Source organism: Daktulosphaira vitifoliae, unplaced genomic scaffold (assembly GCF_025091365.1).
Source record: "Daktulosphaira vitifoliae isolate Bord-2020 unplaced genomic scaffold, ASM2509136v1 Scaffold_1, whole genome shotgun sequence".
Taxonomy (NCBI): Eukaryota; Metazoa; Arthropoda; class Insecta; order Hemiptera; family Phylloxeridae; genus Daktulosphaira; species Daktulosphaira vitifoliae.
Window position 1 is genome coordinate 53513316 of NW_026099572.1, and position 27657 is coordinate 53540972.

General features: G+C 26.2%; 2 protein-coding genes across 4 annotated transcripts in view; one reads left to right on the forward strand and one right to left on the reverse strand.

Annotated features, from left to right (window-relative positions):
- The window catches only part of LOC126904771 (potassium voltage-gated channel subfamily KQT member 1), a 146254-nt gene that overhangs the window by 37686 nt on the left and 80911 nt on the right, over window positions 1-27657 (forward strand). The window lies entirely within an intron of this gene.
- On the reverse strand, window positions 12405-27322 carry LOC126904706 (uncharacterized). The gene is made up of 4 exons (XM_050683933.1): window positions 27261-27322; window positions 27140-27194; window positions 13104-16305; window positions 12405-12626 (listed from the first exon to the last, which is right to left on the reverse strand). The coding sequence occupies exons 1-4, from the start codon at window positions 27264-27266 to the stop codon at window positions 12620-12622; spliced, it is 3270 nt and encodes a 1089-aa protein (XP_050539890.1). The 5' UTR covers window positions 27267-27322; the 3' UTR covers window positions 12405-12619.

Sequence of the window (27657 nt, forward strand, 5' to 3'; positions counted from 1 at the left end):
ATAAAATCGAAAATTTTCACACAAAAATAGCATTCGGTAGCCGTTTCACCATGAAGACAAGTCCAGGAGGTCAAATTTTTTTTTTCAAATTAAAGTATATTACATAAGCTTCAATTTAAGATATATATAAAAGTGTCAGACCTTCCGGAACACTTTCAAAAGTTAAGTTAAAAATGTTCTACTTACCATATGCATTTTTTATATTTGAAGCCCCTCGATATATAGGGAAATAGTCTGATTTAAAAAAAAAGTACATCCAATGAAAGATGTATATAAATACTACTTCTCATGAAAAAATTGTATTGATCCATACATTTTTTAAAAAGTTATAGCACTTTAAAGTAAAAAATGTAAATTATAAAATCGAAAATTTTCACACAAAAATAGCATTCGGTAGCCGTTTTCACCATGAAGACAAGTCCAGAGGTCAAATTTTTTTTTTTCAAATTAAAGTACATTACATTAGCTTTAATTTAAGATATATATAAAAGTGTCAGACCTTCCGGAACATTTTCAAAAGTTAAGTTGAAAAAGTTAATTTTTTGTGAAAAAGTTGTCATTTTAAATCCCCCCCTGTGGGCAGGTTAAGTGTCAGATTTACAAAAAAAATATACCAAATGATAGGTAAAGACATCAAGCATCTATATAAAAAAAAATTATATTGATATGTTCATTTTTGAAAAAGTTACGGCAGTTTTTAGTAAAAAAAATTGAAAAAATTTCGAAAATTAGCGATTTTTAAATTTGTAATTTTTTTGGAGGTTTCCCCCATTTACGGGGAACGAGGGAAATTTATTCAATTTTTGAGGGTAATTTCTTTGATTAGATACGATTTGTGATCTTTTGACGTATCGTTGAAAGAAATCCGTTCGGTGAGAGCTGAGAAAAAGTGGTAACAGACACAAAAAAAAAAAAAAACACATCATAGTAAAACCAATACCTTCTCAGCTTCGCTTCGAAGCTAAAAAATTCTGCGAGTGCATTTTACCTATGATTAAATTATTATTGTTTTTATTAAAACCAACATTTTTATTTTTAATGATCATGATAATAATTTTTGTTTGCTATATTGTTATGGATTAATTAAACCTATTAATACCTTAAACGATTTGAAAGGAAATGTAATTCATAAATGAAAACATAATTCGATAAGAATAAATTTTAACACTTAATTATTATTTGGATTTCATTAAATATCTTTTAACCTGTTAAGATTTAATCAATCAAGAAAGTTGAAAAACTATAAAAAGTTTTATTTATACTCCAGTATAAATTATAACAATATTTATCAGAACTATGTTTTAAAAAATAATAAAGGTAACTATCAAAGGTTTTAAGTACTCTCTCTCTCTCAATAAAAAGATATGCATAGTAATTAAAATTGAAAAGATCAATAAAAAAATTTTCTTTGAAATAAAAAGTTTAACGTTTGCACTGTAGTATTTAAAACGTCGATCCTGCATTGAAAACCACTCCGTTTTATGTAAGCATAAATTTGTACACGATAATTATTCAGAAGTAGTATTAATTTTAACTAAATGGCCCAAAAATTATATATATATATTTTTTTTATTAAATTTATATATTTAAACTATTAAAAATTAAGGACAGGAGCTTTCATGGTAAAGAAAATGTCTTAAAGTCATTTTTTTTTTTAATAATTCATGTATTCATTTTGATTATTATTGTTAAAAAATATTATTTTTGGTTTTAATGATTGAAAATTATATAAATAGAAATAAAACTTTAAAGATTATAAGATGGATATGCTGATCAAAAATTGAAAATGACCTACATTATTCGCTAAACGATTGAGTTGCAATGTTACTAAGTTCATATTATAACATGCATGATCGATCATTTAATTATATTCAAGTTTATTCAATCCTTTTTTTTTTTAATCTTATTTTCTATTATCAGTTTTATGAACCTAATGAACAATATTGAAAATTATGGTTCATAGTAAAATTATTATTCATAGTACAATATATCATGCGTTGAGTATTTGTCACCTGATTTTCATTCGGGAACATTGTACATTCAACTGTTATTATTGGTTTTTCTTATTATTAGCGGGAAAAATTTGCCCGGAATATTGAATTGATGATTTCATTTGTTATGATTTTAAAACTATAGAATAATGTGTTGAATTGTAAATATTTTTCATTTATTGAAATTTATATTACCAATGTATACATTAATTAAGTCTAAATTACTTATAAATTTTGATTAGTATTATTTGTACAAGTTAAATTTAAGGTAAAATATATACTAATAGTATTTTGTTAGAGAGATGGATATGATTGATAAATATATAAAAAAACGGAAGCTCAAAAATTATCAAAGCTAAACAATGTTGTAGTTTAAATAAAAAAAAAAGTTACGTACTAACCATTAATAACGCACGTTTACTTAACTATATTAGTGAAACTTTTAAGTTTAAACGTTTGGTTTTTGTTCTTTTGTTCTTGTGTCAGTTAAACTAGTAGTCTCACGTTGTAAAACATTCGTCGGTTGAGAATCAGTTTGTTAGACCCTTATTATCTTATCTGTTAAACACAAAGTAATTCTTGGCTGCTGTTTTATTTACAGTGCATCCTGATCTGAGCCGACTTTGTCTGTTTTTGACAGAAAAAATGTCTGTGCAGGAAAAATAAAAATTAACTAACGGTGGCAGAAAAATACGTCAATTGATGAGGATGTCGAACGACCATTAAGTTTAAATTTAATAGAAAGGCGACTATTATAAATCAAACGTAGTTGTAATAGTCCTCTGTACATTTTTTGGTAACATGAGTGTTAACTGCTGGCGTTATATCCCTGAGGTATGTCAAAAGATACAATAAAACAACTAACACAAAGATAACAAAGTACGGCATTTTTTTTGTAAAGTAAGAAAACAATACTAAAATTTTTTTTTCTTTAAAATTTTTGAGTCGATTGTCATAAACTTAAAAATTTGTTCAAAACTTTTAAAAGTATAAACCTTGTGTAATTTGAAAAATAATTTATCGGAAGAATATGTATAGCATATATTCTGTAGTATAATTGGCTGAGAGCCTGATTTAAGGTGAAAACTCTATAGAGATAAAATAGTTTTCAGTGTTTTTAGAAAAATAAAATATAAGCCCTTTAAAATCTCGGTTTGTTTACATAAATAATTCTTAGTTTAGTTTTAGATTGTATCGATTTCGTATAAAGTAGCATATATAGATTCTGTTATAATTTCAAGTTTTACCATAATTTAATTACACTTTAAATGAAATTTCAAAGTGTTTTTATGTTTGAAATTGAGGAAATTTGAACATAGAAATCTTGGGAACATTAAGATTTAATACAAATTTCTATGTCTTTTGTAAAAATTCTTTGTTCCATGGAGATGAAAATTAAACTGATTGGTTTTTGAAATGTTAAGTTATTGAGAGAATTTAAGTCACCTAAAATTATTCATAACATGAAAGTAATTTTTTTTTTACTTGATAACTAAGCAACTATTATCAGTTTCAACTGAAATGATTAGTTTTTCTACATAACAAGTACAAAACAATTATGTTTACCATGGTTTTGAACAGTTTATGTTTGTACACATGTCGAAAACAACAAATTAGTCTAAGAACTAAGTAATTTCCATATCATTTCAGTATTCTACTTTTCCGTGTTATTAACTATTAAAATGAGCTCAATACTTAGTTTTCTTATTGAAAATCAACTTTTAAGAAGATGTTATTGAAACATTCGAGTTTGTTACTCATTAAGTTCATTATTTACGAAATGTAATATTTTTTTATAATAACACAAAAATTATCATGCAACTTTTCTTGCATTTAAATCTACTTAACTTGAACTGTACATTATTTAATACATCAAAAGTACTAATCTTGTAGAAAATGTTGAAAATATACGAATAAATTTAAAAGTTTCTAATCATTTTCATCAACAATATGATAATATTATAATTATTTAGTACATTGCATGTACATGTACTTTTATAATGATAATTATGAACAATGTTGGTTTAGCCCATTGAGTTACCTGGCAATTGCCGGGGGCACTTGGTTATTACCTATTTTGTGGGACTACGGGTCATTTAAACCTAAAATATTCCCAAGCGATAATGTGTGAAATATTATTTGAAAATAAAACATTATTTAATTCAAATAATTGTTAATAAAATTTAATTCATCATTCAGAAATTAAAAACAAAATCCTTTAATTGTTTTAATAATGTAGATAAAAATTATAAATATTGTATACGTATAGTACATATAATATTAAACAATTATACATTAATCACGAAATGTTTACAAGAGGATCTCATATTAAAAGAGAATTTTTAATTAAATGAAATGCTTAGAAGTGTCTTTTAGTGACACTTTTTTAATTTCAAGAAAAACGAGTTAAAAGTTTGTTTTCCATACAACACTACATAGTGTTGTGTTAAAAAAAAATTATTCATGACTTTTATGTGTTTTTATAATTATTATTTTTATCAAATAGAGCTACTAATTTTCAGTACAACTGTACCCCTAGGATAATTTTTTTTTAAACATCATTCGTATCTTCTTGAATTTTAAGCATCTAAATATAAAATAAGTTTATTATTTTTATGTAATTTAATCAAACAACTTTTCTTAATTTTGACTTTTCAAAGTCAAAATTATATTTCATAGTTAATAGGATATTTAGGTGATCAATAGATTTAGATGCTCTCATTGATTCAAAACGGTAATGAGGGGTAAAGTTCTTAACCGCACTGCGTTTTTTTCAGAAATTGTCAGAAAATCTCACTCATGACAAATACCAATTTACTGTAGTAAGGTCTCTATAAAAGTTATAAGTTGGGAACATAAACATGAGCCAGATTGACACTGATTATGAATATATACAATAACTTTTAAAAAGCTTGAAATCATTATATTTTAAATTATTTTATTATTCTTTAAACATTTTTAAGGTTTCTAAAATATAATATATATTTTATACTTGTAAATAATTTTAAGTATTTAGCTAATAATTAACTAAAACAATATTGTTTAAGAAGATATACATTTTTTTTTTAAATAATTGTAAATAGCAGATAGATAGTTCTTTTAGATTTTAGTAATTTATAGAATTTGAAAAAAAATTTAATTAAAAATTCAAAAGTTGTTGTGTCAAATTATTTTTAGCTTCGATGCGAAGCTGAGAAGGTATTGGTTTTACTAAGATGTGTTTTTTTTGTGTCTGTTACCACTTTTTCTCAGCTCTCACCGAACCGATTTCTTTCAATGATACGTCAAAAGATCACAAATCGTATCTAGTCGAAGACATTACCCTTAAAAATTGAAAAAAATTCCCTCGTTCCCCGTAAAAGGGGGAAACCTCCAAAAAAATTACAAATTTAAAAATCGCTAATTTTCGAAATTTTTTCAATTTTTTTTACTTAAAAGTGCCATAACTTTTTCAAAAATAAACATATCAATATAATTCTTTTTTATATAGATGCATAATATCATTACCTTTCATTTGGTATATTTTTTTCATAAATTTAACCCTTAACCTGCCCACAAGGGGGGATTTAAAATGACAACTTTTTCACAAAAAATTAATTTTTTTAACTTAAATTTTGAAAATGTTCCGGAAGGTCTGACACTTTTATATATATCTTAAATTAAAGCTAATGTAATATGCTTTATCATGAAAAAAAAAAATTTCGGACTTTATCTTATCTTCATGGTGAAAATGGCTACCGAATGCTATTTTTGTGTGAAAATTTTCGATTTTGTATTTTCCATTTTTAACTTTATTATGCTATAACTTTTTGAAAAATGTATGAATCATTACAATTTTTTTATGAGAAGTAGTATTTATATAGATCTTTCATTCGACATACTGTTTTTTTAAATCGGACCATTTCCCTAAATACAGGGGGGATTCAAAACATAAAAATGCATATAGAAAGTAGAACTTTTTCAACGTAACTTTTGAAAGTGTTCCGGAAGGTCTGACACTTTTATATATATCTTAAATTAAAGCTAATGTAATATACTTTATAATGGTAAAAAAAAATTTCGGACTTTATTTTATCTTCATGGTGAAAACAGACATTAAACTTAATAAAAAAAATACGATTTTTGTAAAAAAATTCTTTTTTATATTTTTAACTTTATAATGCTATAACTTCTCGAAAGATGTATGGATCAATATAATTCTTTTTTTTGTAGATGCATGATGTCTTTACCTATCATTTGGTATATTTTTTTTATAAATCTGACTTTTTACCTGCCTACAGGGGGGGATTCAAAATGACAACTTTTTCACAAAAAATTGACTTTTTCAACTTAAATTTTGAAAGTGTTCCGGAAAGTCTGACACTTTTATATATATCTTAAATTAAAGCTAATGTAATATACTTTATCATGGAAAAAAAAAATTTCGGACTTTATTTTATCTTCAAGGTGAAAATGGCTACCAAATGCTATTATTGTGTGAAAATTCTCAATTTTATTTTTTACATTTTTAACATTATAATGCTATAACTTATTGAAAAGTGTATTGATCAATATAATTTTTTTATGGGAAATACTATTTTCTAATAATCTCTTTTTCATTCGACATACTTTGTCTTAATCAGGATATTAATAAGGAACTAGCAGTTTATGAAGCTTTTGGAATAATCCACCAATTTTTTAAAATTAAACACTATCTAAAGATTTGCATCGAAGCGTTTTTTTTTGATAGTGATTTTAATCACTGTCAGATATCATTATACTTGATCCAACTATGCCACGTCACCACTGTGCCGCGACCCCCCTGTGCTGGGTTTTTTTATATAACAGGATTATCTTAAATTTGTTAAAATAACAATTAAAACTTTTTATCGTAGGTTGGTATCTGGTTTTCATTAGGCGCATTTAATGGGACAATTATTATATAGTTCATATTGATTGTTCAATCTTTTACTTTTGACCATTGACCTGTAGTGACCACGACCACAGACACGCAGTAAAAGAACGGGTACTATTTAAGTGTAAAACAACCCATATTATGAGTTCTAGGTACTGAAAGCTATATTTTTACGTTCAAGTGTGTTTCTGACATAAAAAGTGTTCTTTAAACATAATAAGCATTAATATACCACTGTCACAATATATTATTTTGTTATTTATTTACATTTTAAAATTTTTTCTGGATAATTGAGAGAAGTAATTAATCATAAATTTTAAATTAAGGTTAGCTTAGTCAGAATTAATTAAGGTTAAAAGAAATGTAGCTCTTAAATATGATATAAATATGTTATGATTTTATGTTATGTGGTTGTTTGTTAAATTGTTTCATTTTGTAATACATGTAATATACGTAGTTTTATTATATACTTATATTCAAATTATAGCCTGAAGTGTATCATTTATTACGAAAATTACACAAGATATATATATAAATTTTTTTTAAAGGAAAAAAATATGTTTTTTACTGTTTTAAAAAAACTTTAGCGAATATTTCATCGATAAAAATTATTATAACTTTTAAAGATTTAGTTTTAAAATTACTTTCGAGAAAAAGTGTATAAATTATTTTTATCTGACCTCACTGATTTGAGTATTTTCTTTCCACTACTAGATCTAAAAAGTTTATTTCTTAATCGAAATTATTCAATAATTTTTTTCATTAGCAAATTAAATATATAGGAAGCTATTCAAAAGTGATGATAATAAAATTTAAGATTATGAAAGAGGGAAAAAATGAAAAGATATTACATTTAAGCATTTTTTTTTTACTGGATAAAGTAAATAAGAAAAATGTTAAACCCTGTATATGTTAAACATAAAATTAATTTAAGTTATGCCTAATGAAAATGTAAGTCACGCAAAATAAAAATTATCATAATATGACGTAATTATATTTTTGATTAAATAATACTTGGCTAAATATTTTATTCGTTTTTTGTTCAGTAGAAAAGCAAGGCGATAAATTTTTATAGTATTTTATTTCAACTCTATGACGGTAACAGTTTAGCGAACTCGATAAACCTTCCCTAAAAGCGTCTTAAAAATTATTTTTACAGTATAGTATAAAAATTAAATGTTTTTTACGACTTTTGGTTGTTAAAAACTGAAACAGTATATGAGTCATTAAAATTTGTAAATACTTGTTGAAGAATTCTTACCTAATATAGTTTCAATTGCTTATTATTTTATACCAAAGTTTGTTAATTTTTTTTTATTATGAATAGAATATTTACTTTGTTGAATTAATGTAATTGAAGTTCAATATTTAATACATTTTAATAAGTGATCATTATAATGTAATAAAGTTTTATTAATATTTTAACTTATTTTATAAAAAGAAATCGGTCCTGTGAGAGCTGAGAAAAAGTGGCAACAGACATAAAAAAAAAAAAAAACACATCATAGTAAAATTAATACCTTCTCAGCTTCGCATCGAAGCTAAAATGAACTTTTTCAAAATTTTAATCTTTTGAATCCTTGGTAAAAAATTTATAATATTACAGCTCAATAGAATTATTATATAATTATTATTATAGAATTTATTAAACTCTTTTTTGGCAACCTAACTAGGTTCTGAGATGTATGTAGTTTATTGACCGAAAAGGGAAATGTTTATTATGTAACTCTTGAGAACTTACATGATTCAATGAAGCTGTTTTAAAAAAAATTAGAATATGTGCTTGAGTATAAATCAATGGAATTTGACCTTAAATCCCATACCTGATGTATAATCTAGAAATAGCATGCTATTCGGTCAGACGAGACTTTTGAATGGAAGAAATAGCTATGCGGTGCAGGAGTTCCCACAGCTGAACGTTTTTTTTTTATTGTTATGGCTTATTCGATTTTATTATTTTGCTGAATTTTCCAGCCTACCCGTCTTATTAGGTTTTCCTGATACGTTATTGAACTTTGGTAAAACGATTCTTCTTTTGTTGTCTGCTTGAGCATTTCGGTTTGGAAAAACATGTGCGTTTCGATTTAAAGTCTAGTACTCGTAAGGTTAACGAGCTTATGCGGTGTCGTAGGTAAATCGGTCACTGGTGGATCGATGCGATTGCGCACAGGGATTCCTAAAACGCAATTCATGAGATTATTATTAAAAGGGTGCCTTATGTAAATCCGATTGGGAATTTTCATTCTCATTCTTCTGTTCAAATAAACACTTGACTAATTTAACCAATAAATTAATTCTTAATATAAATTGATTATTTAGCGGTCAGTTCAATTAGGAAATTTGTTGTTTTTAACAAATAATATTATGTGTAATATACCAATTATATTAAAATTGATATTACATTGATAGTAATATTTATAGATAATGTATTTATTAACACACTTACTAAATACGTTTATATGTGCTTGATTCATTTAATTGTTTATAACATAAATTTATCAAATCAAGTTTCTTTTTTTGAGTTTTGAATTTTTCATCATAAACATCATATCTTTATACACTTAAATGATTCAGTGAAATAATCTAAATATTTGAACGGCACCCACAGAAAGTTTTTTAACGGTAAAAATTGTAGACGATAGCTGTTTTTTTAAAGTTATGGCTTTTAAAACTTTACGGTTACACACATTTGTGTTAGTTTGTTCATAAATGTACTTTTAACATTTGATTATATGAGTAATGAAAGAATTGCTTCTTTTGTGATAAAATAACAATAAAAATAATTTGTTTCTGTAATTAAAGTTTAAATAACATTACAAATTGTACGACAATTAACGTTGTTCAAGTAAAAATGGCTATTATATACATTTTTGTTTATAACGTTACATAATTTCAATTAAAATTGTTTTCTATTTCGTTTTTTCCTTTTTGCTTGTGGTTGTATTGCATTGTACTATAAATGTATAGATATACTTATCAAAGTTATTAGTAATCTCGTCGCACCGAATTCTCCGTGGTGTATTACTAGTTTATCGTTTTGTGTACTATAATACATGGCGTCTGCCTTCATGATTTATTTATTTCACATTTCTTTACCATCTGAAAGTAAACCACCTGTAATAATGATCTATGTACTGTGCTGATACAAAATAGATTTAGGAATCATGCGCGTGATCTTAAATCTCAAGTTTTTTTTAGTTAAACATTCACTGGTATTTTGGGCGGTATATGACATATACTCACTAATTTATTTTTTAACTTAAATATACCCTAGATAATTATGCGTAATAATATATTTATGAATCAGCATATAACCTAAGATAAAAAAAAAACAGTTTTTTGCGAAAACTATTACAGACAACAAAGTTCATAGCAGCAGAAAATGTAAAATAAATGATAAGTTCTTTGTGATCTGTTGGATTTGCGAACGGCAAACAAATTTTTATTTTTACAACAAATATTTCTTACATTTGAGTTGAAGTAGCAAAGTTTTAAGTCAATTAAGTTATACTATTATGATTTTGAATACGTACGAATAAATAGTGAAAAAAAAACATTTATACATAATTGTTTGTAGAAAATAAAAGCTTTTAGATTTGTGGAGTAAATAATGGAAAAGTTGAAACAAAATGAACAGATGGAGTTTACAATTCAACCAGTCATATTATAACTAAATGAGAGCGTGTTCAGCATGATTTTAATTGTTTTTAATATTTAAAGGATATTTAACTGAGGTCGCTTCTGTGGTCGTTGCGGATGTTATCGTAAAGTTAGGAGTACTGACATTTAGAGTTCCTTATGATTTTTTAACGCTGTAATACAATATTATATTTTGGTTGAATTGTACAATTTAAATCGATTTTATGTTTCATTGTTTGAGTTTTTTATAATGAAAGAAAGTGTTTGTCTCTATTGAAATAGTTACATTGCACCAATGCGAAGGCTCTTGCAAAAATGTATGCACGAAACTTTTGCTACCACTTGACTAGACTAAGTCGACTGATCTTGATATGTTTTATTATTATTTTTTTTAGACTGTATATAGTTGACAACAATGAGTGTTGTGTTATTAATGACTGAAACATACACTACAAAGGAGTTTTAATATTTATAATAATATTTCCAGATACTATAGGGTATAGGCACCTGATGATTTTACTCGGTTGGTTGAAGTAGTACGTTAAGATGTATCTCTGCAGAATGAAAATGCGTGTAGCAATTTGAAATATTTAAGCAGAAGGAGATGAAGAAACGGGTTCGATTTTTTGAATTGAAACGCATAAAAAAGGAATGATAGTAAGTACAGGGTTTCCGGGCGTTTACGTATTTGAATTTCATCCTTGTTCCTGTGTCTATATTATCTCTCACTTCGCCGAATAAATATTTTGTGTTAGTCATATTTTTGTGAACGATAACTATTAAACATAAACAACATTCAAATTGACAGAAAAATGTTCGTGTTTATAAAATCATCAATCGCCCATTAGATTTAATTTTTATAATAGTGTAAAGATTTATGCTCGGGTGAACTTATTTCAAAATTCTCAATTTCAAATGTTTATCATAGTTTAGTAAAAATGAACACTCAATAATAATTATTTAGTTCTTTTGGCAAAAGCTCGTAGCTAAAAAGTTATTAATGAATATCTAAAAGTCAGTAACTTTGACAGCTAACGATTAATAATTAATGATGTGATAACGGAAAAAAAAATTTAAATGTACTGTGTTAATGAATAATCGTTATTTTATTTAACAGATTTATAGTGTTATCACTGGTATTAAAAATTTTGTTTTAAGTTAAATGTTAAGGTAAATGAACGCGATTCGTGTATTTAACATGACAAACGTTAATAGAACAAACACATTTAATTATCAAAAATTAGTCTTTATGTGAGTGCACATTTACATATTTTTTCAGAATAAGGCTGAGAGTTGTTTTATTATCTTAAAATAAATTTTATTTTATACTCTTTATTTGCTCAAAATTATTCTAAAAGCTAATTAGTTGAAAATTAAATATGAAGATATATGAATAATATAAATTACATAATGAATAGCTTGATCATTTCAAATGTCGTTTTCATTATCGATTGTCTAAAAATACATTTTTTGATTTAATATTCTTATTTTTTATTTTAAACTATTTAATATTATATTTTACTATAATTTTAGCTTCGATGCGAAGCTGAAAAGGTATTAATTTTTTTTGCGGCCAAAATTTTGTAACAAATTTTGGTATTTTTGGTATTTTTTTTGCCATAACTTTATTTTTAGTTTAAATTATATACAATTTTATAATAACCTGACCAGACTAACTTTATGTTGACATATTTTCAAATAAATTTTGTTTTCTTTTTAATGAAACTTTGTTAGAAGCTATATTAATTAAACTTCTCTAGTGTACGTATAAATACTATATTATTGCATTCTATATTGATAACTATTGCATTCATAAACTATTTTTAAAGCATATATTTAACTATTTATCATTAATAAGTCAAAAAATTTTTTGTTTCATATAATAATTTTAAACTAAAAATATTTATTTTCTTTTTGCCTGGTGTATGATATGAAACCAAAAATTGCTTATAGTCCATTCACCTTTTCTGTTGTAATTTTTTGGACATTTCTCGATTTCTATTGCTTCTTTGTACATATGCTTACCAAAATGAGCTTCTTGATTCAGTATTTTGACTTTGTCAAATTAAATAGTGTGTCCACTCTTGGTTACCTATCATACACTAATCAAAAAGAAAAACAACATACATTATTTTTTATGAAGTTTGTTTTACTTGTATTTTAATCCATGTAAAGTATTTAAATATAGTTAATATAGTTAATATATGTAAATATAGTTATATTTAACAAAAAATTGTAATTTAAATTAATGACCCATTTTTATAAAAAAATAAATTGCTAAGAACGCTTTTATTTCATGTAAATGTCAAGAGAACAGGTCATCTGTAAGTTAATTAAAAAATGAATAGAAAAATATATTAATGTGATATAGACCATTTAGGCAAGTCTTAAAAGTGCGTATTATGTAAATGAAATAACAAAAAATAAATAAATAAATGACCCAACCATTTAAGGTTAAGATAATTTATTTAAAATATAATGTAGCTAACTTATATGAATACACAAGTAAAAATATGTACGTATATAAAATAAAAATACTTATTATTATTATTAAAATAATAAAAATTACAGAAACCTACATTTGACAGCCATTTTCTATAGCATAGTTCAATATATTAGTATAACCCTTTTGAATGGCTTCTTCGATAGTATATTTATTCCATGGACAATTATTTTCATGTGCGTATTTTAAGCAATTAAATTGGCCATAGGTAGCACAAAGCTTAGTTGTGCTTTCGTCCCAATCACATCCATTTTCATGAGCATATTTTAAGCAGTCAAAATAGCCATTTGCAGCAGCTCCACTCTTTGTCCCTACATCCCATTTATAACCATTTTCATGTGCAAATATCAAACAGTTAATACAACCACTTGCAGCTGCTTCCCTTGTCGTACCTTCGTCCCATTCACAACCATTTTTACAAGCATATTTTAGGCAGTCTGAATGTCGATTTGCAGCAGCTATTCTCGTCGTACCTTTAACCCAACTACAACCATGTTCATGGGCATATTTTAAACAATCTAGATTACCATTCATAGCAGTTATAACTATTATAACATCATCCAAATCACATCCATTTTCATGAGCATACCTTAAGCAGTCTAAAAAGCCACTTGCAGCAGCACCTCTAGTTGTACGTTGATCCCATGGACATCCGTTCTCGTGTGCATATTTTAAACAATCTAAATGACCATTTGTAGCAGCAACTACTGTTGTCTCATTATGCCATGGAGCGCCACTTTTATGAGCATATTTTAAGTATTCTAAATGCCCCCTTTCAGCAGCAACCATTATTGAGTCTGCATCCCATTTACATCCATTTATATTAGCATATAATAAGCATTCTATATTATTCCAATATAAAGCTGCATATGTCGTAGATTCATCCCATGGACAACCATTTTCATGTGCATATACTAAACATTCTAAATGCCCATTTGCAGCGGCTACTCTTGTTGTATTTTCATCCCATGGACATCCATTTTCGTGTGCATATTTTAAACATTCCATAGAATTTTTAAATGTAGCTCTCCTTGGCGTATATTCATCCCACTCGCATCCATTTTCATGTGCATATTTTAAACATTCGAAGTGCCCATGTTCAGCAGCAGCCCTTGTTGTTTTATCATCCCATGGAGCGCCATTTTCATGGGCATATTTTAAGCATTCTAAATACCCGTTTTGAGCAGCAATTGTTGTTGTATCTTCATAAAAACCACATCCATTTTCGTATCCACATTTTAAATATTCCAAATTGTTATTTTCAATAGCATCCTTCATTATTATTTTATCGCATTCACAACCTTTTTCAAGAGCATATTTTAAGCAATCAAAATTGCCATTTTTAGCAGCAGCCATTGTTGTTTCTTCATTCCATGGACATCCGTTCTCGTGTGCATATTTTAAACAATCTAAATGACCATTTGTAGCAGCAACTACTGTTGTCTCATTATGCCATGGAGCGCCACTTTCATGAGCATATTTTAAGTATTCTAAATGCCCCCTTTCAGCAGCAACCATTATTGAGTCTGCATCCCATTTACATCCATTTATATTAGCATATAATAAGCATTCTATATTATTCCAATATAAAGCTGCATATGTCGTAGATTCATCCCATGGACAACCATTTTCATGTGCATATACTAAACATTCTAAATGCCCATTTGCAGCGGCTACTCTTGTTGTATTTTCATCCCATGGACATCCATTTTCGTGTGCATATTTTAAACATTCCATAGAATTTTTAAATGTAGCTCTCCTTGGCGTATATTCATCCCACTCGCATCCATTTTCATGTGCATATTTTAAACATTCGAAGTGCCCATGTTCAGCAGCAGCCCTTGTTGTTTTATCATCCCATGGAGCGCCATTTTCATGGGCATATTTTAAGCAATCTAATTTACCATTTTGTGCAGCATCTGTTGCTGTGTTTGTATGCCATGGACAACCGTTTTCATAAGCATATTTTAAGCAATCTATATGCCCATTTTCAGCAGCAATTCTGGTTGTATCTTCATGCCATTCACATCCATTCTCGTGCGCATATTTTAAATATCCCAAATGGCCAATTTCAACAGCATCTTTTATTGATTGCTTATCCCATTTACACCCATTTACATTAGCATATATTAAGCATTCCATATTATCAAAAAATACAGCCGCTATGGTTGTAGTTTCATCCCATGGACAACCATTTTCATGTGCATATTTTAAACAATCTAAATGCCCATTTGCAGCAGCAACTCTTGTTGTATTTTCATCCCATGGACATCCATTTTGATGGGCATATTTTAAACATTCTATAGAATTTTTATAAGTAGCTAATCTTGGTGTATATTCATCCCATGGGCAACCATTTTCGTGTGCATATTTTAAGCATTCTAAATGTCCGCTGTCAGCAGCAGCTCTTGTTGTTTTATCATCCCACGGACATCCATTTTCATTTAGATATTTTAAACATTTTAAATGCCCATTTTCTGCAGCTTTCTTTGTAGTATCCTTATCCCATTTACAGCCATTTTTATGAACATATTTTAAACATTCTAAATTTCCATTTGCTGCAGCAACTTTTGTTATATTTTCATTCCATGGACATTCATTTTCGTGAGCATATATTAAACATTTTAAATTACCATATTCTGCAGCTGCTTCTGTAGTGCTTTCATTCCATGGACATCCATTTTCATGCGCATATATTAAGCAGTCTAAACAGCCGCTCGCTGCAGCAGCTCTAGTCGTGGACTCATCCCATTCACAACCATTTTTGTGGGCATATATTAAACCATCAATACAGCCTTTTGCTGCAGCAGCCCTAGTTGTGCCTTCATCCCAATCACATCCATTTTCGTGAGCATATTTTAAGCTATCTAAATTACATTTATTAGCTGCTTCAATTGTCGTTCCTTTATCCCATGGACATCCATTTTTTTGTGCATATATTAAACAATTTAATTTATCATTTATTACAGCAGCTAAAATTGTTCCATCACTCCAGGGGCATCCATTTTCATGAGCATATATTAAGCATTCTAATTGTCCATTAGCAGCAGCAATTCTTGTTGTATCTACATCCCAATCAATTCCATTTTTTTTTGCATACTTTAAATATTTTAAATGCTTATTTGTTGCGTCTTCAACAATTGTATGTTTATCCCAATCACATCTACTGTCGTTAGCTAAATTTAATGATTCTAAGTTACCATTTACAGCCGCTAATGTCGTAGTATCATTTTCATATTGGCATATATTTTCATTATCCGAATTTGTTTTTTCATTTGCTAGACAAGATTAATAATTAATTTATTTATGGTGTTTAAAATTTTATCTTTTATACTAAAAAATTTATAATAATGGAGTAGTAGTATATATATATAAGAATTTTAATTTTATCAGTTTCTTAAAAATTATGACCTAAGTTGTGGTTTCAGTTACCACTTTATATTATCATTAAGATTTCCACACTTTTATTAAATCATCTTCTAGTTTTTGGATAATGAATCTACCGGAATTTTGATAAATGATGGTATATTCAGTCAAAAATTGTACAAACGCAGTTTTTTCTGATGAAACAATAAAAATACTTAAGTTAAATATTATTATTAGTTAAAAAAATATCTGATATATATATACACTGCTATATTTTAGCAGAGTATATATCAGTTGTTCAAATAGTGGTTTATAGTATAATAAAAATTGTACATTTGTGGTTAGTATTATTCTTAATCAAATATATATAATTAATAAACTAATAAAATATTTAATTCGAATATTACTAAAAAATCTCTTATTGATGTCAATGTTACAATTATCAATGGAAAATACATAATAGTTATTAGTTTTAATTTTTATAAAATGCTTAGTAAGAGGTAGTGTTCAATTTATTCAAAAATAGTCAGTTATAAATATAGATGGTTTAGTATAAATAAGTTAACGTGAGTAGGTTCATTACAAAAATTACACATGGAGGTTTTACAAAAATATTGATTAAAATATTGGTAATATATTCGCAATACTAAATAATGATTTGAGTACTGTGGTCTTTACACAAAAATTTAATTATTTTTATTCCTTAGTTAAATTCACATATGAAATGGAAATAGAGAGGAAATTGACATTTTATAATTGTAATTTTAAAAACCCAGCACAGTGGGGATGAGGCATAGTTGGATCAAGTATAATGATATCTGACAGTGATTAAATTCACTATCATAAAAACGCATCGATGCAAATCTTTAGATAGTGTTTAATTTAAAAAAAATTGTTGGATTATTACAAAAGCTACATTATTTGCTATTTCCTTATTTATATCCTGATTAAGATAAAGTATGTCGAATAAAAAAGGTATATAAATATTATTTCAAATAAAAAAATTGTATTGATCCACACACTTTTCAATAAGTTATAGTATTACAATATTAAAAATATAAAATCGAGAATTTTCACATAGAAATATCATTCAGTAACTCTATTTTCATATTGAAGACAAAATAAAGTCCGAAATTTTTTTTTTTTCATAATAAAGTATATTACATTACCTTTAATTTAAGATATATATATAAAAGTGTCAGACATTCTGGAACACTTTAAAAAGTTAAGTGTAAAAGTTAATTTTATGTGAAAAAGTTGTCATTTAAAATCCTCTCCTGTGGGCAGGTAAAGGGTCAGATTTATAAAAAAAATATACCAAATGATAGATAAAGACATTATGTATCTATAAAAAAAAATTATATTGATATGGTTGTTTTTAAAAAAAGTTATGACAGTTTTAAGCAAAAAAAACCCAGCACAGGGGGGTCGCGGCACAGTGGTGACGTGGCATAGTTGGATCAAGTATAATGATATCTGACAGTGATTAAAATCACTATAAAAAAAAAACGCTTCGATGCAAATCTTTAGATAGTGTTTAATTTTAAAAAATTGGTGGATTATTCCAAAAGCTTCATAAACTGCTAGTTCCTTATTAATATCCTGATTAAGACAAAGTATGTCGAATAAAAAAGAGATTATTAGAAAATAGTATTTCCCATAAAAAAATTATATTGATCAATACACTTTTCAATAAGTTATAGCATTATAATGTTAAAAATGTAAAAAATAAAATTGAGAATTTTCACACAATAATAGCATTTGGTAGCCATTTTCACCTTGAAGATAAAATAAAGTCCGAAATTTTTTTTTTCCATGATAAAGTATATTACATTAGCTTTAATTTAAGATATATATAAAAGTGTCAGACTTTCCGGAACACTTTCAAAATTTAAGTTGAAAAAGTCAATTTTTTGTGAAAAAGTTGTCATTTTGAATCCCCCCCTGTAGGCAGGTAAAAAGTCAGATTTATAAAAAAAATATACCAAATGATAGGTAAAGACATCATGCATCTACAAAAAAAAGAATTATATTGATCCATACATCTTTCGAGAAGTTATAGCATTATAAAGTTAAAAATATAAAAAAGAATTTTTTTACAAAAATCGTATTTTTTTTATTAAGTTTAATGTCTGTTTTCACCATGAAGATAAAATAAAGTCCGAAATTTTTTTTTACCATTATAAAGTATATTACATTAGCTTTAATTTAAGATATATATAAAAGTGTCAGACCTTCCGGAACACTTTCAAAAGTTACGTTGAAAAAGTTCTACTTTCTATATGCATTTTTATGTTTTGAATCCCCCCTGTATTTAGGGAAATGGTCCGATTTAAAAAAACAGTATGTCGAATGAAAGATCTATATAAATACTACTTCTCATAAAAAAATTGTAATGATTCATACATTTTTCAAAAAGTTATAGCATAATAAAGTTAAAAATGGAAAATACAAAATCGAAAATTTTCACACAAAAATAGCATTCGGTAGCCATTTTCACCATGAAGATAAGATAAAGTCCGAAATTTTTTTTTTTCATGATAAAGCATATTACATTAGCTTTAATTTAAGATATATATAAAAGTGTCAGACCTTCCGGAACATTTTCAAAATTTAAGTTAAAAAAATTAATTTTTTGTGAAAAAGTTGTCATTTTAAATCCCCCCTTGTGGGCAGGTTAAGGGTTAAATTTATGAAAAAAATATACCAAATGAAAGGTAATGATATTATGCATCTATATAAAAAAGAATTATATTGATATGTTTATTTTTGAAAAAGTTATGGCACTTTTAAGTAAAAAAAATTGAAAAAATTTCGAAAATTAGCGATTTTTAAATTTGTAATTTTTTTGGAAGTGTCCTCCATTTACGGGGAACGAGTGGAATTTTTGAGAGTATTGTCTTCAACTAGATACGATTTGTGATCTTTTGACGTATCGTTGAATGAAATCAGTTCGGTGAGATGAGAAAAAGTGGTAACAGTCACAAAAAAAAAAAACACATTATAGTAAAAGCAATACCTTCTCAGCTTCGCATCGAAGCTAATAATAATAATTAATATCTCAAATGATATAATATAATGCTTGAAAATAGTTTACTACTGGTATTTCGTACTTATAAGCCTATACGCAACGGAGCAGTGGCGTAGCCAGAATTTTATAATGGGAAGGGCATAGTAAATAATCTACAAAATTCCATATTTAAAATTTTTTATTTGTACATAATTTTCTTTTAGGTATTAAAATTGCTGTCATTAGGGTTGTCATGGTTTCCCTAGGCTCTGAATCTGTATTATCAATTTGTATTATGATGTATATTTAGTTAAATAGTTGGGAAAGTTAATTTTTTTTCATTATTTGTATATATATATAAAATTTTTATTTATAAAATTAATAATAAACTACTGTTAATATTATTTATAATGATTAATTCAATATGCATTGAATGGTCAAATAAATACAAGTTATTCAATTATATATTTTTTACTGTCATTAATAACAATATTCAATAATAATATAAAAACTCATGTTAGTAAAACTAATACCTTCTCAGCTTCGCATCGAAGCTAAAAGTAGGGTAAAATATATTTCGAAAAACTATATTTTTATAAAAAAAAGTAGCTACATTTAAGAGATGTTTATAAAAACATAGTTTTAAAATTAGTTGGTACACAGAAATGGAATGATGAAAGGAGGATAGATTGTATACTTATTAGCGTAGATAAACAAAATGTAATTAGGTCATCTATATATTATGACTTAGATTATTTAAAATTTTTGAATCAGTCTAATAACTTCGAAAAGTTTTAAATTAAAATTTTATTGATTGACCTTAAAGATAAAATAGAGGCAGGGCCATTATTGGGAATTTATAAAACACAATGTGAAAGTTGTTATAAATGTTATGCAGGCTAAACAAAAACAAACAAAGAGATCAGGCTTAACGAACATTAAAAAAAATTATAAATCAAGAAGTTAATAAATTTCCTGTGGATGAACATTAATTACAAATAATTAAAAGTATTTAATAAAGGTAGGCGATAGAAGTTTTTATAATTAAAAATAATTAAATTAATTAGTATCTAGGTCCACTTAAAATTTAATTTTTAAATTTATAATAAACGCCATAATATATTGTCACGATCAATAAGTTGATGACGTCACTGAGGGTATATATGATAGTGTTTTTTGTTGGGTTACATATATTTTAAGCTGATGATAATATTGTTCCCAAAATACGCTATTTTTAGTTTTTTTTTTTGGCTTATTAAGACATATATATATTTCTTTTAATTAATACTTTAGATATGTTTTAAATGATATTAGTCATAAGTGATTAATTCTTATCATAGAAGTGGCATGTTATACTATGTTCCACACTCAAACCATTTTTACGGATAGGTCACATATGACGGATAGAGTACCCATCGATGCCGGACACTATAAGTGTTTTGCAGGAAAAGTATTACATCAGAAACAGTATAAATTAATAAAATTTTTTAAATGTATAATATAAAAAAAAACCCATCACAGGGGGGTCGCGGCACAGTGGTGACGTGGTATAGATGGATCAAGTATAATGATATTTGACAGTGATTAAAATCACTATAAAAAAAAAACGCTTCGATGCAAATCTTTAGATACTGTTTAATTTTAAAAAATTGGTGGACTATTCCAAAAGCTACATGATCTGCTAGTTCATTATTAATATCCTAATTAAGATAAAGTATGTAGAATGAAAAAGGGATTATTAAAAAATATTATTTCTCATAAAAAAATAATGTTGATCCATACACTTTTCAATATGTCATAGCATTATAAAGTTAAAAATGTAAAAAATAAAATCGAGAATTTTCACACAATAATAGCATTCGGTAGCCATTTTCACCGTGAAGATAAAATAAAGTCCGAAATTTTTTTTTTGCATAATAAAGTANTTTGAGAATTTTCACACAATAATAGCATTTGGTAGCCAATTTCACCATGAAGATTAAATAAAGTCCGAAATTTTTTTTTTGCATAATAAAGAACATTACATTAACTTTAATTTAAGATATATATAAAAGTGTCAGACTTTCCGGAACACTTTCAAAATTTAAGTTGAAAAAGTAAATTTTTTGTGAAAAAGTTGTCATTTTAAATCCCCCCCTGTGGGCAGGTAAAGGGTTAAATTTATGAAAAAAATATACCAAATGAAAGGTAATGATATTATGCATCTATATAAAAAAGAATTATATTGATATGTTCATTTTTGAAAAAGTTATGGCACTTTTAAGTAAAAAAAATTGAAAAAATTTCGAAAATTAGCGATTTTTAAATTTGTAATTTTTTTGGAGGTTTCCCCCATTTACGGGGAACGAGGGAATTTTTTTCAATTTTTAAGGGTAATGTCTTCGACTAGATACAATTTGTAATCTTTTGACGTATCATTGAAAGAAATCGGTTCGGTGAGAGCTGAGAAAAAGTGGTAACAGACACAAAAAAAAAAACAAATCTTAGTAAAACCAATACCTTCTCAGCTTCGCATCGAATAGTAACATGTAGTAGGTTATTGTTCATATAAATCTAACAATGCTTAAATAAAAAATATTTAATTTTTTGTCCCTTAATATTAAATTTGAAAAATGATTTTATCTAATATAAATTTCTCTTTAAACCCCAAAAATATGTAATGACAAAAGACTTTTTTTTTAATACTCTATAATTTTAATCAGTGTTGGTATTCTAAATATTATTTATTTAACCGAAATTTTAATAATGTCTGATAAACAATTTAAAAAAAACAAAACAATAACCTGTTATATGAAAAAACAAACACATAGATTAGGGTGGTCTTAAGTTTATACTTCGTCATTTTTTTTAGCTTCGATGCGAAGCTGAGAAGGTATTAATTTTACCATGATGTGTTTATATATTTTTTTATATTTTTATTGTGTCTGTCTCTACTTTTTTTCAACTCTCAGTAGACCGATTTTTCTCAACGATACGTCAAAAGATCACAAATCGTATCTAGTTGCAGAAATTCCCCTAAAAATTTACGATTTTTAAGGTCGGTAAATTTTGACATTATTTTCATTTTTTTTATCTAAAAATTGCAATAACTTATTGAAAAATAAATGAATCAAGATATGTTTTTTTATATTGAAACCTTAGATATTTTCCTTTCATTTGATATCATTTTTTTGAAAATCTGACCTTTTAACTGCCACAGGGAGTCAATAGCAACTTCTGCACAAAAATTTAATTTTTTCAACTGAAGTTTTGAAAATGCTCACAGGGAGTTATTCAAAATAGAAATTTTTCTACAAAAGTAATTTCTTTTAACTTATGAAAATGTCCCGGAAATACTGCGTTCTTTAAATATATGTCAAATTAAAGTCTACATTATGTTCTATAAATTAAAAAAAATTGTCTCGACTACTTATCTTCTACATGCAAACAGCGCAGTAGTTTATAATATACTATTTTTGTGTTAAAATTTTCAACTTTAAATTGCTATAACTTTTTGAAAAATGTTTAGATCAATATAAATTTTTTTTTCTAAATCCTTTATATATACCCCTTTCATACGACATACTTTTTATTTCAATCGGGAAACGACCCCTTATACAGGGGACGTCTAAAACTTGGATAATACGTATAAAAAGTGGAACTTTTTCAGCTTAACTTTTGAAAATTTCCAGAAATATTGCGTTATTTAAACATATGTTAAGTTAAAGCTTACATTATGTTAGCGTATTTTTATTAAAAAAAATTGAAAATCAGAGCAAGCTAAATAAGATTGGACGATAAATTACTATAACTAAGTTTATGTCAACAAAATATTTGATTACGAAAATATTAAAAATTAACTAATTTATTTAGAGAACTAATTGAATAATAATTGAAAATTTAAAATAAGAGTATAGGCTAGAGGTTTTTATAGTCCGAATTTTAAAAGACTAAACCGAACTGTGTTGAAGCATTAAAAAAAGACCAAATCGAATCATTATATGAAATAAATTTGGACACAAGGTAAGAAATTATATTTCTAAGCATGCCCTAAAAAATTTAAGATAGATTTAAAGTAAGTCAAAAATAATTTTTATCGTGGGAATAATAGAATTGCTTCTAAACGTAGATAATTTAAAAAATTATTATTAACAACTACTTTATCATCATTCTAATCGCTACTGTATGTGTTTAACGTAAATGTTTTACTTGTATTTAACATTCATTTAAAAAATAATTCAGCTATTAAAGCTTGGCGCCCAACAATCGAACAGTTGCTTTTTACGTAAACATACATTGTTTCCTATATACACTACAATCGATAAAAATATAACAAGAATCATAAAATCCTACCACAAAACCATTGCTTATTTCATAGTAGAATTAATATTATTTAGGTTAGTGTCATCCGTGTGTAAATTCCTTTCACTTTACATTTTACGTAAAACCATTTGAAGTAATTTCATTTTAACAAAAATATCATAGGTGCACATACAGAGGTGTCAGGGAATGTTTGTGCTTCCAAACTTAAAATTACCATCCCTAGAAATTTTGAGCAAGATAAAAATTGTAAGTGGGTTATGGTAATAAAAATGTATCATTATACAATATTTCTATAATTTATGAAAGTATTGAATAGTGACTTAGTTATCATATAAAATTTCTCATTATTAATATTCAAATTAATCAATTATTATATCCAATTTCTTTTCAATTATTTATAATATTTTAAAAACAGGTTTTTTTAACTTATATTATATTAAATCTAATACATCGTACATTGAGATGACAAAAATAACTAACCGATATTTCAATTTCTTGAAGTTATTGGACAGTAAAGCGAAAAATCATTCAATTTTCAGTAAAATGACAAATTTTATTTTACTTAGAAACGAATTATCTATATGTAAATGATTTAAAACTAAATCAAATTTAAAGTTTTTTTGTGATGATATGATTAAAATTGATATGATATGATATGATTATATAATTAGAAAAAGAAAGACGTTCAGATGACTTGTATAATGATGAATGATATGATAAATATGAATAATTAAGCGATAAATAGAAAAAAGTATTGTTTAAATAAATAAAAACAACGTTTGAACGAAGCTAACCATCCTAGTCCAATCTTTGAGTGAGTTACTTGTTTGGTCAATACAAATAAAGACTCCCTTGACAAGATAATTAACTCACTTGTGTTTTCTATGCTACTCAAGGTATTTAATGACACGACTCACAGTCAACACAAGTTTAGATAACTACTGGTATGAGTGGTGTTATTGATACTTAAGTATGATAATTAATCACAATAATTTCTACTACAATTAGCTTCGATGCGAAGCTGAGAAGGTATAAGTTTTACTATGATGTGTTTCTTTTTTCTGTCTGTTACCATTTTTGCCCAGCTCTCATCGAACCGAATCATTCAACGATACGTCAAAAGATCACAAATCGTATCTTCTTTCCCGTAAATGGGGGAAATCTCCAAAAAAATTACAAATTTAAAAATCGCTAATTTTCGACATTTTTTCAATTATTTTTTGCTTAAAACTGCCATAACTTTTTTAAAAACAACCAAATCATTATAATTTATTTTTATAGATGCATAATTTCTTTACCTATCATTTGATATATATTTTTTTGTAAATCTCACCCTTTACCTGCCCACAGGGGGGGATTCAAATTGATTAATGTTTTTATAGTATATAAGTTTTTTTTATTCAGTTTAGTTAAATAGGTGACTTTTTGATTATTTTTTATTTTTATAATATTAAAGAAATACTAATTTTATGAATTATTTAAGTAAAAGTATTATATCGACTTTTTATGAAATCTATCATGTTTTATTATTTTCTCAAAGTATAATTGATATATGAAAAATTTTTCAATACATTTTTTATTATTAATAATTTGATAGATCATAGGTTCTACTAGATTCATAGGTTCTAATGCTTTGCATTACTCATCTTACATTTATAAATAAAAAAAATCATAATCTTTATTTTCTATTACTTGTATACAAACAAATAATTAATTTATCTGTCATAACATATACACTGTTGTAAACTAGCTATTACTAGTATATACGTGATGTATTGATTACTGTATACTATGCAACTTATCTTAAAATAAATTATCATGTTATGTTTAATTTAATACAATAAACAAAAAATCACTAAAAGCACTGACAACAAAATCCCATGATGGGGGTAATTAAAAATAATATAAAAAGGCTTAGTTCTGCTTGCACATCCGTGAGCGAGCGTGCCAGCTCTTCTCCACTTTTGAAGCTCTGAATTCAATATAAAATTCAGAATTCTTTTGTCCAGTCTATTCTTCTCAAACTAGCCGCGACTCCGTATTGTCGTCGGTGTATTTTAAGACGATATTAAATATCATTTTTGCGTCAAGACTTTATTTATTTATTTAAAAGAAGTATATTAAATCTTTACGGAAGCTATATAAAAGAAGTAAGTAATTTCATATTAACCCAATTATTTAGAATTAATAATCTGAATAAAGAATGGTAAAGCAGTAGATTGATTTAAAAATTATATAATTTAATTATTAATAACTAGTTAGTGCTTGGTCATATACTTCGACTGGGTGTCAGATAGGAGGCCAAGACCCCGGCCACTTCAAGAATACCTCAGCGTTTAATACCTCTATGAGAGAAACTTAATTCATTTCTTCTTATATCTACTTGTCTTTACTGTTCTAAACCCCCAGACTTACAACCCCAATAAAACCTAGTTGCTCATGAATTGACCAAATCTCCAAATATCCAACCTTGGTCAAAATACACCCCGACATTACATAGTCGATTTTATCTTTATTTTTGAATTACTACACATATTTAAACAAGTAAAATAAAAATAAAAAAAGCTATTCACTATATAATTATTTAAACAAAACTAAAAACTTGATACAATAATAAGCAGTAATGAAAATATTGAACGTTAAGCACTAAGTAAAACCTTTCGAATTTTTCCTACCTAATACTTTCTTATACGACTGAACTAATCTAAAGGGTACTGTGTATAAAATATTTAAAAAAAAGTCTACCTATATAAATAAGGAGCACCCTAGTATATATATTAGTAATACTATCTACGCAATTGGTATACTTGTTAAGGTATTAATATTGCGTTATATCGTAATGGTGCGTACTACAATACTTACTATTACAATACTAATATATTGATAAGTTTCACACCGGAAAAAAATGTCAACAAAATTTAAGAATTGTTATGACAACTGATAAAATTTTTTTTATACTATTATCTTTGAAATTATTAAAATTATCTTGCATTACGGCAAAAGTTGTCAATTCCAAGAACTAAACATATTTTTTAACGCGTTTATTAATTGGATCTGATTTTTACAAATAAGATTATGGCTTTAGAAAATATATAAACTTACACGTTATAAATGGGTTAACTCTACTTTATGTATTATACTACATTAATAACCACTCTGCTTTTTTTTTTACTGTTGCTTCGCGCCACTTCCGTCTCGTTTGGTTAGAGTATACACAAAAAATGAACAGTTGATATAATGACAACTTGATATAGTAATAATTTAAAGGTTTTTAATGTTGTCAAAATGTATTGGATAACTCTGTATAATCAGAAGAATATCTTTATAGCTAATTTTAAGTAATAACTATATGCATCGTTTCAAAAATTTAATTCATGTATTAATGTGAACAGTTAATTAAATTATAGGCATAGAAAATGTAAAATAGAATTTACCTTTGTTAAATATAAAACAAGAAATTATCAACAAAAAAGTTATCAGTTGGCAGTTCTGGAATTAAATAAAATAACTTTTTTAAAGTTAAATTAAACATTTCATGTAAAGTGTATTACTTACCTCCATTTAGCTCTAAAAGTTTTAATGAATTGTAATATGTAATTTTTATTCTGAATAACTAATGAATATCAATCTTTTAACTTGGTGTATAAATATATATATAAAGAACCACCGACATGATTTATTATTATTTTTTATTTTATTTTATAAGAACGTCTTAAGTAAATAATAAATTATAAATTTAAAGTATTTAAGTATTATTTTTAGTCAACATATTCATATACATGTAAAAAAGCTGGTCAAATAGGGATTGTATAAAATTTCCTTCATTTGAATGGCAAACTATTAATAAAAATGCTTTATATTTGTATCTATCAAGATGATATAAAATTAAGCCGTACTTTAAGGATGTGTTAATAATAAAAAATATTCAAAAAATCTTATGTTCATTACATAA